The 13,452-nt window shown below is 44.1% G+C and overlaps 1 protein-coding gene across 4 annotated transcripts in view; it reads right to left on the reverse strand.

Annotated features, from left to right (window-relative positions):
• The window catches only part of ITIH2 (inter-alpha-trypsin inhibitor heavy chain 2), a 40,322-nt gene that overhangs the window by 21,755 nt on the left and 5,115 nt on the right, over positions 1-13,452 (reverse strand). For all 4 annotated transcript variants that reach the window (XM_053406813.1, XM_053406814.1, XM_053406812.1 and 1 more), the window contains 8 exons: positions 12,435-12,470; positions 10,198-10,370; positions 9,019-9,123; positions 7,174-7,336; positions 6,346-6,453; positions 4,696-4,824; positions 4,316-4,432; positions 2,578-2,746 (listed from right to left, as the gene is read on the reverse strand). In XM_053406813.1, the coding sequence (XP_053262788.1) occupies positions 2,578-2,746; positions 4,316-4,432; positions 4,696-4,824; positions 6,346-6,453; positions 7,174-7,336; positions 9,019-9,123; positions 10,198-10,370; positions 12,435-12,470 (1,000 nt within the window). The remainder of the gene's footprint in view (positions 1-2,577; positions 2,747-4,315; positions 4,433-4,695; positions 4,825-6,345; positions 6,454-7,173; positions 7,337-9,018; positions 9,124-10,197; positions 10,371-12,434; positions 12,471-13,452) is intronic.

The following is a 13,452-nucleotide window of genomic DNA, read 5'->3' on the forward strand; positions in this document are numbered from 1 at the left end:
CTATTTATCTACTTGCACTTGGGGGTGCTTTCGAACTGCTAGGTTGGCAGGCGCTGGGACCGAGCAACGGGAGCGCACCCCGCCGCGGGGATTCGAACCGCCGACCATGCGATCAGCAAGTCCTAGGCGCTGAGGCTTTTACCCACAGCGCCACCCGCGGCTCTTAATCTCAGGGTCGTGGGTTTGAGCCCCACGTTGGGCAAAAGATTCCTGCGTTGCAGGAGGTTGGACTAGATGACCCTCATGGTCCCTCCCATTCCATGATTCTACGATCACTCACTCCCAGATAATCCCAAGAGTAGAGCTAATGCTTAGCATTCTCAACAAACTACAAATCCTAGGATTCTTTGGGCGAAACTATTACAATTCAAATTGTATTTAAATGATTATAGAGCAGGCATCCCCAACCTGTGGCCCTCCAGATGTTTTGGCCTACAACTCCCATGATCCCTAGCTAACAGGACCAGTGGTCAGGGATGATAGGAATTGTAGTCCAAAACATCTGGAGGGCCTAAGGTTGGGGATGCCTGTTATGGAGCTTCCTTGTAGTGCAGGTGGACCCCAAGAACATGAGAACACAAGAAGAGGCTGCTGGATTAGACCAAAGACCCATGAAGTCTAGCATCCCATGTTGGCATCTCCACTCGGCCAAGCTGATAAAGCCTCGTTATCCTCCGGCCAAGCCTTCGGAATCACCTCCAATGAATAATTAACGACCTGAGCCTTTGATGAGGCCTCAGGCACGTTCCCATTAAGCAGAGTTTCCAGCAGCATGAGGAAGTGATGAGATTTATGGCCCTATTGCAAAGAGTTTTATTTCTAAGCTACGCAGACAGAAAAGACATCCTCTCTCTATGAAAGCAGAGAGCAACTGAACAACAAAGGAACAGGAAACCACTAACGTCACATCCTGTCTCCCATGAAACTTCCAACAGCCTGGAAGGTCTCTGGAATGTAAACAGAGTCCTGTGACTCCAAGCAGCTGCACAGTGGCAAACAGAAACTAAAATCCCATTCTCACAGTGGCTGACCAGATGACTGTGAGAAACCTGCAAACAGGATTCAAGCACAATAACACTCTTCCTCCTCTAGTTTCCAGCAACTGCTGTTCAGAAGCCTTGCTGCCTCCAACTGCATGCATGAGACTCTGTTGCTTATTTTTCTCTCATATATATTGGTGAAGTAGGGCTGCCTTCCCCAACATGATGCCCCTCCCCAGTGTGGTTGGACTCCAACTCCCACCAGCCCCAGTCCGCATGGCCAATGGTCAGGAATAAGGGGAGCTGTGGTCCAAAACAGCTGGGGGGCACCAGGTTGGGGAAGGCTGAACTAGAGCATATCCTGCAAAAGGGGGTTACCCAAGATGGTGAGGCGTCTACAAATGGTGGGCATTCCCCTATTAAAATTTACTCCAAATCCCATCTCCTCCATCACCCTCTTCATGAAGCTCCAAGAAACGTTATCAAATGCTTTTTCTGCATCTATGAACATTAATGCTGCTTTTTTCTCATTTCTCACTTCCAGATACTCTATAATATTTAATACATTTCTGATATTATCTTTAATTTGTCTGCCTGGAAGGAATCCAGCCTGGTCATGATGAATGAATTCTTTTTTTAAAAAAATCATTCTATTTGCCAATACAAATGCAAATAATTTATAATCATTATTTAATAATGAGATCGGCTTATAATTTTTTACTAATGTCACATCCAAATCTTGCTTTGGTATCATAGTTATATAGGCCTATTTCCATGTTTCTGGAACTTCTCCTGTTTTTAAAATCTCATTTATTGTGTCTTTCAAAGGGTTCACCAGCTGCTCAATCAGTTTTTTGTTAATATTTTGCTGTTATTCCATCTGGCACTGGAGATTTCGAGAGCAGGGTGTGTTTAGTCTGGGAATATAAGATTAAAGGGAGATGTCTTCAAAAAGGAAAAAGGATGTCATGGAGAAGATGGATTGGACTAGTTCACGGTTGCTCCAGGGATCTAAGTAATGCAAATTTAATGGAAACAGATTTCAGCTGAACATGAAGGAACGTCTCCACCTCCATCGTTCTGCCTGGACACAGAGGTCCAGCTCCGAGGGCCTTCTGGCGGTTCCCTCACTGCGAGAAGCCAAGTTACAGGGAACCAGGCAGAGGGCCTTCTCAGTAGTGGCACCTGCCCTGTGGAACGCCCTCCCACCAGATGTCAAAGAGAAGGACAACTACCAGACTTTTAGAAGACATCTGAAGGCAGCCCTGTTTGGGGAAGATTTTAATGTTTGATGTATTGCAGTATTTTAATATTTTTTTTGGGAGCCGCCCAGAGTGGCTGGGGAAGCCCAGCCAGATGGGCGGGGTACAAATAATAAATTATTATTATTATTAAAAGCAAGAGCTTGCTTTGGGAGGTGATGGGTTTTTTCACCAGAGGCATTTAAACAGACAATAGGTGACCTCCTACCAGCAATGCTGTGGTTTGAAGCTTCCTGTGCTGAGCAAGGGCTCGTGCACGATGATCTGCAAGATTCCCTCCGACTCTAATTGCTTCTATGATGCATTCCATAAACCTACTTTGGTACCATGCTCACCTCCATTGGGATGGATTCCCTCAATGTACTTCTTTGCAGCTTCTGTCTCCGATCTGGAGGCTTGCACCAATTGGTCTCTCCAGCACCGGACGTTGTGGTTGAAGTCGACGACTGAAAATTGGTCCTGGGAGCGGAGTTCCCCTAGGATGGTTCTCATGGCTTCAACCGTCTGTAAAATGAACCATTGTGGTGAGAACTATGGTTACTGCTCTCCATTCATGTAACGTAAAACCATAGGACATTAATCCATTTCACAACTGTAGCACTGCATTGCCTAAAATGACTGGCAGATACTAAATTTTGTTATACAGTGGTACGTCAGGTTACATACGCTTCAGGTTACAGACTCCGCTAACCCAGAAATATTGCTTCAGGTTAAGAACTTTGCTTCAGGATGAGAAAAGAAATCGTGCTCTGGCGGCGGCAGCAGGAGGCCCCATTAGCTAAAGTGGTGCTTCAGGTTAAGAACAGTTTCAGGTTAAGAACGGACCTCTGGAACGAATTAAGTACTTAACCCGAGGTACCACTGTATTTTGCAACTTTGCAAATTGTGCAATTTTCTTCATCTTGTGAGCTATCTGGTCATCAACAATTGCGGCGATGATGACCTCAAATGCAATCCCTTGCATATTTTCTCAGATGCAAAACTCACTGTCTTCAGTGGAGATTTCTCCCTTGTAAGGGTGTTTAAGATTATGGACCACATTTTTCATTATTAGGGGATAAATTTTAGTTTTAATGGCTCAGAGCCTACCCTGGTTGATGCACAGACACCTGACATGCAGCAAACCCTCTGGCATCTGTTTATATTTCAGGGATACAGGTATGCAGAGATGGCACCTGGTCCCCCAGTGTTAACTCCTATGGAATCTCATAAACCCCGATGCACACTTTCCCTTTCCATTAAAAACCTCTTAGAGGCATGACAAAATAAACAACCCCGAACCGTTAACAGCTCCTTATCTTAACTCCTATATCAAGCTATTGCATTGTTAAAAGACCCCCCTCCGAATTTCTTATTAAGTTTTCCCAATTTTCACACATACATTTCAATACATAATAATAAAAAACTCCACCGACTTCTCAACCCCCCTTTCCAAGGTGTTTCTGTTCCTCTCCCTCTGCTCTACTCTGTCTCCTATCTCTTAAACCTTAACAAAACTCCTGGAATCTTCAATCCCTTCTGTTGTTCAAAGTTCAAATCCCGCTTGTGTGTTCATCATATACAGTGGTACCTCGGGTTACAGATGCTTCAGGTTACAGATGCTTCAGGTTACAGACTCCGCTAACCCAGAAATAGTACCTCGGGTTAAGAACTTTGCTTCAGGATGAGAACAGAAATCATGCTCCGGTGGCAGCGGGAGGCCCCATTTGCTAAAGTGGTACCTCAGGTTAAGAACAGTTTCAGGTTAAGAACGGACCTCCAGAACGAATTACCGTACGTTCTTAACCCGAGGTAGCACTGTAATAATATTTCTTTAAATAATCTGGACATGCAGTGTCTTATTCCCCTCTAAACACACATTACCTTTCACCAGGTCAAACTGATTCCATTTGTCTTTTTCACAAAGCTCTGCAAAATTTTGCCTGTGGCTAGATCAGAAACGAATGCCACCCTCAGGCTGGAAAAAGGTTCCCCTGCCTCTGATTTCTTTAAAAAGCAGCAACAATGAAACCATCTCCTATCCAAAGGAAGACACCTTCCCACAATGGATGTCTCGTTGCTTCAGCCACATACCTGCCTCATTTTCAAACCCCACATCGAACCGCTGACATCGATCACAAAGAGGATGTTTTTCGGCAGGGGATCCAGGTTTTCAGGAGCAAAGTAGTGGATAAAATACCCGTTGAAGATCTGCAAAATAAAAAGAAGGAACCCAGATGCTTCAATTCTAGAAAAGGAACTTATTTTTGGAAGTTCTGAAATGGGCACGACCTCTGGCAACCCTTGCAGGTCATGAAATCGAAATAATAAGCAGTTATGGCTTGCTCATTCCTATGGAATATTTTAGCCTGTGTCTCCCCAAGCCATTTGCTTTGGTGCCAGAGAGTCCAATTGATAGACGACTATCTAGCCCCCATTTCTTAAAGTGCTCCCCATCTGCAGAGCTAATGTACCTCCAGTTCGCCAGCTTTGCTGTCTCTGTTGACATCGTAAGTGACCACAAAATGGCCATCGACTGCTGTAGAAGAACAGGTGGGACACTTTCGTTGCTGCGCCACTGTTGGTTTGAAGGACACATGAGCCTTGAAGGAAGATCACAATGGCACAAATGAGGCATTTTCATGCAACCAATGGTGCTAAGTTGTGGGTGAACATATCAGACGACACAGTGATTCTTCAAACAGCCCTTAGAATCATAGAATCATAGAATCATAGAGTTGGAAGAGACCACAAGGGCCATCGAGTCCAACCCCCTGCCAAGCAGGAAACACCATCAGAGCACTCCTGACATATGGTTGTCAAGCCTCTGCTTAAAGACCTCCAAAGAAGGAGGCTCCACCACACTCCTTGGCAGCAAATTCCACCGTCGAACAGCTCTTACTGCCTTGTTTATTCACAGGCCAGGACAAAACTGAACTGAAGGGTTCAGTCAGCCTGCTTATATAGAGCTCCAGTACAACGTTACTGTAACAACTTTCTAAAACTATCCAATCACTGAACGTCCCTTTCGATCCCTTATTTGCATAACTATCTACAGTATCCCCCTGCTGGCCCAGGGTGAGAACTTCAGTACATAACAAATGGTATTTGCATAAACCACAGCTATAATTTGAATGCAAAACCTGCCGGCATTTTTAAAAGCTCTCCTTTCCCCTTTCAGTCCTTCATTTGCAGATGACGCAGACTTAAAAAAAAACTATCTGTCTATCCTAAATGTTTTTACAGTGCTCCTCGGTTATATTCTCAGGATGGTTTCATGCAGTGCTGTTCGCATAAACGAGCAATTTTATGCACACATAAATAAAGTGGGATGACCCAGATTGGGATTTCAGTTACAGGGCCTTTATTCCTCCCCCTCCAACTGCAGTCCCAGTCTGGATTAGGCCCTTTAACATCAAAACAATTTTTCCTTCCACTGCAAAACACAGCTGTGGAGGATATAGAACAGGCATAGGCAAACTCGGGACTAAACTGCATCTGGCGCAATGGAATAGTGTGATGGAAACCAGAGCACACAGAAACGCCCTTTACTTTCCCGCTGCAGCGGTACCTATTTATCTACTTGCACTGGTGTGCTTTCGAACTGCTAGGTTGGCAGGAGCTGGGACAGAGCAACAGGATCTCACCTCGCTGCGGGAATTTGAACCACAGGCCTTCTGATTGGCAAGCCCAAGAGGCTCAGTGGTTTAGAGCACAGCGCCATCCGCATCCCTTATGACTAGTAACCGTGACTAGTAGCCACTGGTCGCCTTAAACTCCATGAATGTGCCTAAACATCATTTAAAACCATCCAAAACTGCCTCATGAGAGAGTGAGTTCCTTAGTTTAACTATGCACTGCAAGAAAAAGTACTTTCTTTCATCTGCCCCTGAACCTTCCAGGTTTCTAACATTTCTGAAGTTCACCAGTCTGGACTTTGTGGTCTTATGGAGATCTTCCTCTTTAGATGGGGACAGCACTTCCTTCAAAACGTGGAAAGCCACCCATTTGTGTTTGTGGGTCCCTCCTGCTTCTCCTGTTGTGTGGGGCCCTGCGCTCCTGCCCCCAGAATCCTGCCCCAACAGCAGCTCCATTTCTCCCCACAGGGAGACTGTCCGCATTACCTTTTTCTCTCCTTTGGAGATGGTATGGATACCTTCAAACTGGTCTCCAAGTGAACTGGGGACGTGGACAAAGTGAAGGCCCTGAGGCTCGATGATGCGAACGTCCACCTGTGGTCACACAGCGCAGAGGAGTTTAGAAGCAACAAATAGAAACAGTGAAATAACAGGAACATCTCTAGAAAAATGCGGTGCATCTTTCCAAAGCATTCCAGGAAGAATCTCCAATTTAGGATGGCTTCAAAATTACGCTGCGTTTTGATGCATCTTAATATATTCTGATCATTGGGCATGATTTATATTTGTGTTTTGTTTTGTGTACATTGTTCAGAGATGCTTATTTGCGGCACTTAAAATGTGGAATTGCAATTAGTTTTTTAAAAATTTTATTTCATAAAATTAGTAGTAGCAGCGGCACAAGCGCTCCTTTGGTTCGAACACGGAATTCGTGTTGTATTACACAGATTCCTTTTGGTTGAGAGATTTCTGATGAAATATGATAGCAAATTAAATTAACTGCTGTATTTTTTGCTCTATAAGACTCACTTTTTCCCTCCTAAAAAGGGGAAATGTGTGTGCATCTTATGGAGGGAATGCAGGCTGCACAGCTATCCCAGAAGCCAGAACGGCAAGAGGGATTGCTGCTTTCACTGCGCAGCAATCCCTCTTGCCATTCTGGCTTCTGAGATTCAGAATATTTTTTTTCTTGTTTTCCTCCTCCAAAAACTAGGTGCGTCTTGTGGTCTGGTGCGTCTTATAGAGCAAAAAATACGGTAAGTCTTTAAAGTGGTGCTCCAAACCCACAATTCCAGCCCTGTGTTTTTGCTTTACCTCCAGTTGTTTGGCCAGCCTGCCCGGCTGAAGGGGGATAACATGCTCGTACGTCGATAGCTTTCTCCGAATTGGCTCTTGGTAATGGATTTCAAACTGGACTTTGGTTCCTCCTGGCACGTTGAGTTCAGCTTTGAAGTTCTCCATGTCCAGGGTGTTGCTCCTGAATTCAGTCATCAATAAACACAGGGGAGGAGAAACACCCTAGCCCTTAACATGCCACCGAAATGCCAGCAGTAGATTGAGACAGGGGCAGGTAGAGGACCTCAAACATCTCATAATAATCTCTGCACTTTAAAATATTTTCCATTCAGTTCATCAGAAAACAAATTTTCCACAAAACCATTTTATTTTATTTGATAACCAATTTAACCTTTTCTGTTAATCATGTATGTTGCACCAGGCTTGGGAAAGCTTCCAGGGATCTCAAGATCATCTAGATAAGTGTTCGTTGTCGGAGTTCCCCAGAAGTGGACTACAACTCCCATCATCCCCAGCTGATTTGATGGACTACAATTCCCATCATCCTCAGCTGATTGGGTGGACTACAACTCCCATCATCATCAACCGATTGGGTGGACTACAACTCCCATCATTCCCAGCTGATTGGGTAGACTACAACTCCCATCATTCCCAGCTGATTGGGTAGACTACAACTCCCATCATCCCCAGCTGATTTCGCCAACAATCAAGGGGATGATGGAAGTTGTGGTCCAACAGCATCTAAGGACTCAAGGTAACACTGATACACAGGATGAGTCATCATGTGCCAGAAAATCATTAAAAGGTGGGTGAAGCCAGGACAGGCTTTTGGAGGACTGGTTCACCAGTCCCCTGACAAGTCAACACCTTGTACTTCTGCCATATTAAAAATAAGCCTATATGAACCAGGAATCAATGAGCTGGTTCTTTGTCATCCTTCTGGCATTCAAATATAAGGACTGCCTATGTGGATCAGGCCAATATTGGCCAGAATTCTGTTTCCAATGGTGGTCAGCCAGTCGCCCCTAGAAATCTCTAAAACAGTTCATAATAGCGGTAGTTCTTTGAACAAGAAGGCTGCAGAACTAAATATCGCTCTGGCAGTGAACTCGGGAGGTTTGCAGGACTACAAGACATGTTTTTAAAAGCCCTAAGGGGCAACACCCCCCCAAAAAAACCTGAGCATTGTAGCCATGGGAAGGGGGCATGGAATGGAGTATCCTGGAATAGGGAATGCCTGGCTGGCAGGCAGTCTGCACACCTGTTCAAAGGTGAGGATAAACCGGTAGTTATTTGTTGCAGGCTTAGCTTGCCATGTCTAATGCTCACTGGGGCACCTATTGCCCATTAAGGTGACCAACACTTTTTATTCAAAAGCCATTTCTGCAGATGGTTCACTATGGCATTCCACAGAAATACGTTCTATAAGGCATTGATCGGCAACAGATTCCCCACTCCCCACTCCCCCCACTCTCCCAGAAGTATTGGGAGAGCTAAGCCTTTCTACCAATCTCTCCATCCATTTAAAATGGGCCTTTGGATTTTGGAGACTGAGGCCCTCAAGGAGAGAATTCATCCTTTTTAATTTTATTCATTTGATTCCCACATTTTTTCCAAGGACCTCAAGGTCCCTCTTCCCCATTTCACCCTCAAAACAACAACCCTGTGAGGTAGGGTTGGCCAACAGACACTGACTGGCCCAAGGTCACCAGGTGAACTTCATGGCAAAGCGGTGATTCGAACCCTGCTCCTAGTCCATCACTCTAGGTAGGTAGGTAGGTAGGTAGGTAGGTAGGTAGGTAGATAGATAGATAGATAGATAGATAGATAGATAGATAGATAGATATGAAGTCAGGTTCATACCTCAATATTCCTGCAGCTTTGCCTTTCGCTCTCGCTTGGGCATATTGACTTCTGGCTGCAGATTTCTCCTTCACGGAACTAGTGAATGTGATGCCGTTGACATTCCTGAGGGGCAGAAAGCCAGTCACAAATCTTATCAACAACTGCAAAATACTTGGAAGGAGGAGAGGGGAATTTTCTTGTTCTTTCTACTTTTTCTTTTTAGAAATATATATGTATATATATCCAAAAATGATATCACCACACACACAAAATTTCATCCATGCGTCCCTCAGCCTCCTGGAATGATAAGCTAAGCATGACAAAAATCCCATGAAAATTTTTCTGACAATAATTTGACAGTTCTCAAAGGTGATTTCTTTTCTCGTTGGTTGACGGGGAATGGCACTGGAGGTGTGAGGAATGCAGGGGAATTCTTTTGTCACTGCAGCACGAGAAATACCTCTAAAGAACGATTGTGATCTGAAAGGAGAATAGTGGTGGTTCCCTCAGGTCCCAGGATGTGGAATAATGTGCCATCGGAATTTTTTTTGAAATAAATGTGCTTCTGGGAGGGGGGTGGGAATGGGTTTGTTTTGTTCTTGTTTTTATTATGTATTTTGTATTTTGTATTTTTTTATCCTGAGATATTTGGATGAAGGGCAGTACGTATACAAATAAATTAATAAAATTAAAAAGTGGTGTCTGTTTTTCTGCAGGAACCTCTAGTTCATGCCTGGTTCAAGGTTTTTTTTAAAGTAGTTTTTTATTTTATTTTTATAGGTGCTGGAAGCCGCCCAGAGTGGTGGGGTATTAATAATAATAATAATAATAATAATAATAATAATAATAATAATAATAATAATGTCATACCTCAGCTCCCAAATGCCTTGGGAGTCAAACATTTCGGCTCCCAAACGATCAAAAACCAGAAGTAAGTGTTCCAGTTTTCGAACATTCTTTTGGAAGCCGAACGTCTGATGGGGCTTCCGCGGCTTCCAGTTAGCTGAAGGAGCTTCCTGCAGCCAATCAGAAGCCACGCTTTGGAAGTCGAATGTTTCAGAAGTCGAAGGGACTTCCAGAACAGATTCTGTTCGACTTCTGAGGTACGACTGTACCCCCCTCAAGTCTCCCCACTCCTGCTATAGACAGTCAGCTGCACGTATACCAACTGGTGGAACCAGGCCAGCTCTTACTTACATGGTAAAGTTGTGAATGAAAGCCCCTTTGGGGATCTGAACATCGAAGACCAGGTTCTGTGGGTGCCTGGCTCGGTTTTCCACTTTGGTCCGCACCATCGTGTTGGCCAGTCGAGATGTGATGGTGGACTGGACCTTGTAGCTATGGAGGATTATGTTGTCATCGCCCGCCACCTGGAGGAATCAACAGATTTGGACAGGAGTCAGAGAAGGGACAGGTGTAACTCCAAATACAGTGGTACCTCGGTTTACAACTTCATCCGTTCTGGAAGTCCGTTCTTAAACCGAAACCGTTCTTAAACTGAGGCACACTTTCCCTAATGAGGCCTCCTGTCACCGGTGCCCTTTCACCATTCGGATTCCGTTCTTAGACCGAGGTAAAGTTTGCAAACCAGAACGCTACTTCCAGTTTTACGGAGTTCGTAAACCGAATAGTTCGTAAACAGGACTGTTCTTCAACCGAGGTACCACTGTACGCATATCCCTAGAACTTTCCTCAAGGGATGCTTTGATTCTCTCATTGTTGAGCAACTGGATCCCTTGCGCTTGGTGGCGTACAGAGCAAACATGCTGCACGGTCCCTTAGTCAGAGGATTCTTGGTCTATGTTGGACAACCCAGACAGAAGTGAGCAAGAACCAAAGGCATCATAGAAAAAAAGGCAAATTGAAGCTATGAGGAATGACAGTGCCGGATTTACGTATAAGCTAAACAAGCTATAGCTTAGGGCCCCACTCTCTTGAGGCCCCCAGAAAAGTTAAAGAAAAAAAAACCCTGGATGTACATTTCCAAAATAAAAAACAAATTACTTTGATAAAATACATATTTTGTTATGTGCAAATGGCTTTAGATACCTATTAGGTCCATAAAGGGACATGGCTGGTGCTGTGGTCTAAACCACTGAGCCTCTTGGGCTTGCCAATTGGAAGGTTGGCGGTTTGAATCCCCGCGACTGGCTGAGCTCCCGTTGCTCAGTCCCTGCTCCTGCCAACCTAGCAGTTCGAAAGCACGTCAAAGTGCAAGTAGGTAAATAGGTACCGCTCCGGTGGGAAAGTAAATGGTGTTTCCGTGCACTGCTCTGGTTCGCCAGAAGCGGCTTAGTCATGCTGGCCACATGACCCGGAAGCTGTACACTCAGCCAATAAAACGAGATGAGCGTCGCAACTCCAGAGTCGGTAACGAGTGGACCTAATGGTCAGGGGTCCTTTTACCTTTACCTTTTAGGTCCATAAATGACCATATAGCATATATTCAACACAAAAAAACAGTGACAATTTGTTGTTGACAAAGGACAGCTGGACATATAAAGGGCCCCATTACCTTCAGCAGCTTAGGGCCTCATCAAACCTAAATCCGGCCCTGGGGAATGGTCAGCTCAGCTTATTATCTCTAGGGTGGGGAGATTCGGGGAAGGTTTGCCAAGTGATGCACTTGTTTTGAGAAGCCTTTCCTGAATCAGTCCAGCCTAGAGATCATCAGCTGAGCTGACCGTGCCCCTATATTCACTGAGGATCTTGAGAAGGCGGTAAGGAAGCCATGGCATGTTGCTGGACTTCAGCTGCCACCAGCCCCAGCAATGAGTGATCATGAGAAGTTTTTTGAAAGTAGAGATGGATCTGCCGTCAGAGGGGTCCCGAAATGAGGACTAGCGACATGAAAAGGCGCTGAAAGCCAAACTGAGCCATTGCCACCCCAGATGCCTACTTATTCAAGAGACATAATCATCTAAACCTCTAAGCTGTTTACAGAAAATATAGAACGTACGTTACAATTACGGGTGAAATCAGATGGTAGAAATCAACAGCCCACAAGTTAACCTACAGTTTTGCAAGATATAAATAAAATCAGTGGTCTTATAAACATACGTGACAATATAAAATCGCACAACAGATTGCATATTAAAATAAAATGGCCTATAAAAATATATTGATTGCAGGCTAATAACGAAAGACTGTAATATCTTGTAATTATGTTTTGGAAAGGAAAACACAAGTGGCTTATGACGTGCTCCCCCCCAGGTGAGGCGCTTTGTCAATCTGCATTCCAGCCTCCTGGGACAATATTGTGCAACTGTTTCCAAACCCCAGCTGGTTAATATCTTGGTACCTAGATCAAGGGGTTGGGTGGGGGGGCATCTGAACAAACAGTGGGATTGATCTCCTGCTAATGGTTAACTGGGCTTAGGGTGGGGGCAGGAAATTATAGAAGAGAAAGAGGAAAAATCAATAGGCAGGCTCACCAATTCTCCTGAGTCGTCATCACCAGATGTGCTTCTCTGGGGAGTGTGTGTGGGGGAGAGAGAGTTGAATGAAATGAGAACCAAGACTTAGACTTCATACTTGTATAAATACAGTGCCAGATTTATGTATAAGCTAAACAAGCTATAGCTTAGGGCCCCACTCTCTTGGGGGCCCCCCAAAAATTTTAAAGGGAAACAAACTGTATGTACATTTCCAAAATATAAGATAAAAACAAATAAAATAAAACCTACCTAACAGCAACCGTGTTTTGTGTTGTGTAGGCTCCTATGATGTAAGTCAGGCTTCCTCAGCCATGGCCCTCCAGATGTTTTTGGCCTACAACTCCCATGATCCCTAGCTAGCAGGACCAGTGGTCAGGGATGATGGGAATTGTAGTCTCAAAACATCTGGAGGGCCGAGTTTGAGGAAGCCTGATGTAAGTAATGGGCCCCGCCTGCTAGCTTGCTCCTTAAAAAATCACTGGTTTGCTATTATTATTTCACATTATAGCAAGTTTCTAGAGACTAGGTTATGAGTCTTTGTAAATTGTGTTTCTAAAGAAACTTTTGTTATTGCCGAATGCCAATGTGTTTGCATTATTAAGTTTGTTATGGATAAAAAATCATTTTAAGTTAGAGCTTAATAATTATTTCACTATTAATATACCGGTACTTCTTCTTAATTGTATTTCACTGTTAATATACTTCTTCTTAATTGTATTTCAGTTCAACAATTACTTTGATAAAATACATATTTTGTTATGTGCAAATGGCTTTAGATACCTATTACGTCCATAAATTACCATATAGCATATATTCAACACAAAAAACAGCGACAATTCGTTGTTGACAAAGGACAGCCCCATTACCTTCATCAGCTTAGGGCGAAATCAAACCTAAATCCGGCCCCGTATAAATACCTTGGGTTAAAAGTGGTTGAATGACTAGTAACATACACAGCTGCCTTATACCAGGGCCCACCTAGCCCAGTAATACAGTGGTTTACACTGTCTCGAAA

This window comes from Podarcis raffonei, chromosome 10 (genome assembly GCF_027172205.1).
Source record: "Podarcis raffonei isolate rPodRaf1 chromosome 10, rPodRaf1.pri, whole genome shotgun sequence".
Classification (NCBI taxonomy): Eukaryota; Metazoa; Chordata; class Lepidosauria; order Squamata; family Lacertidae; genus Podarcis; species Podarcis raffonei.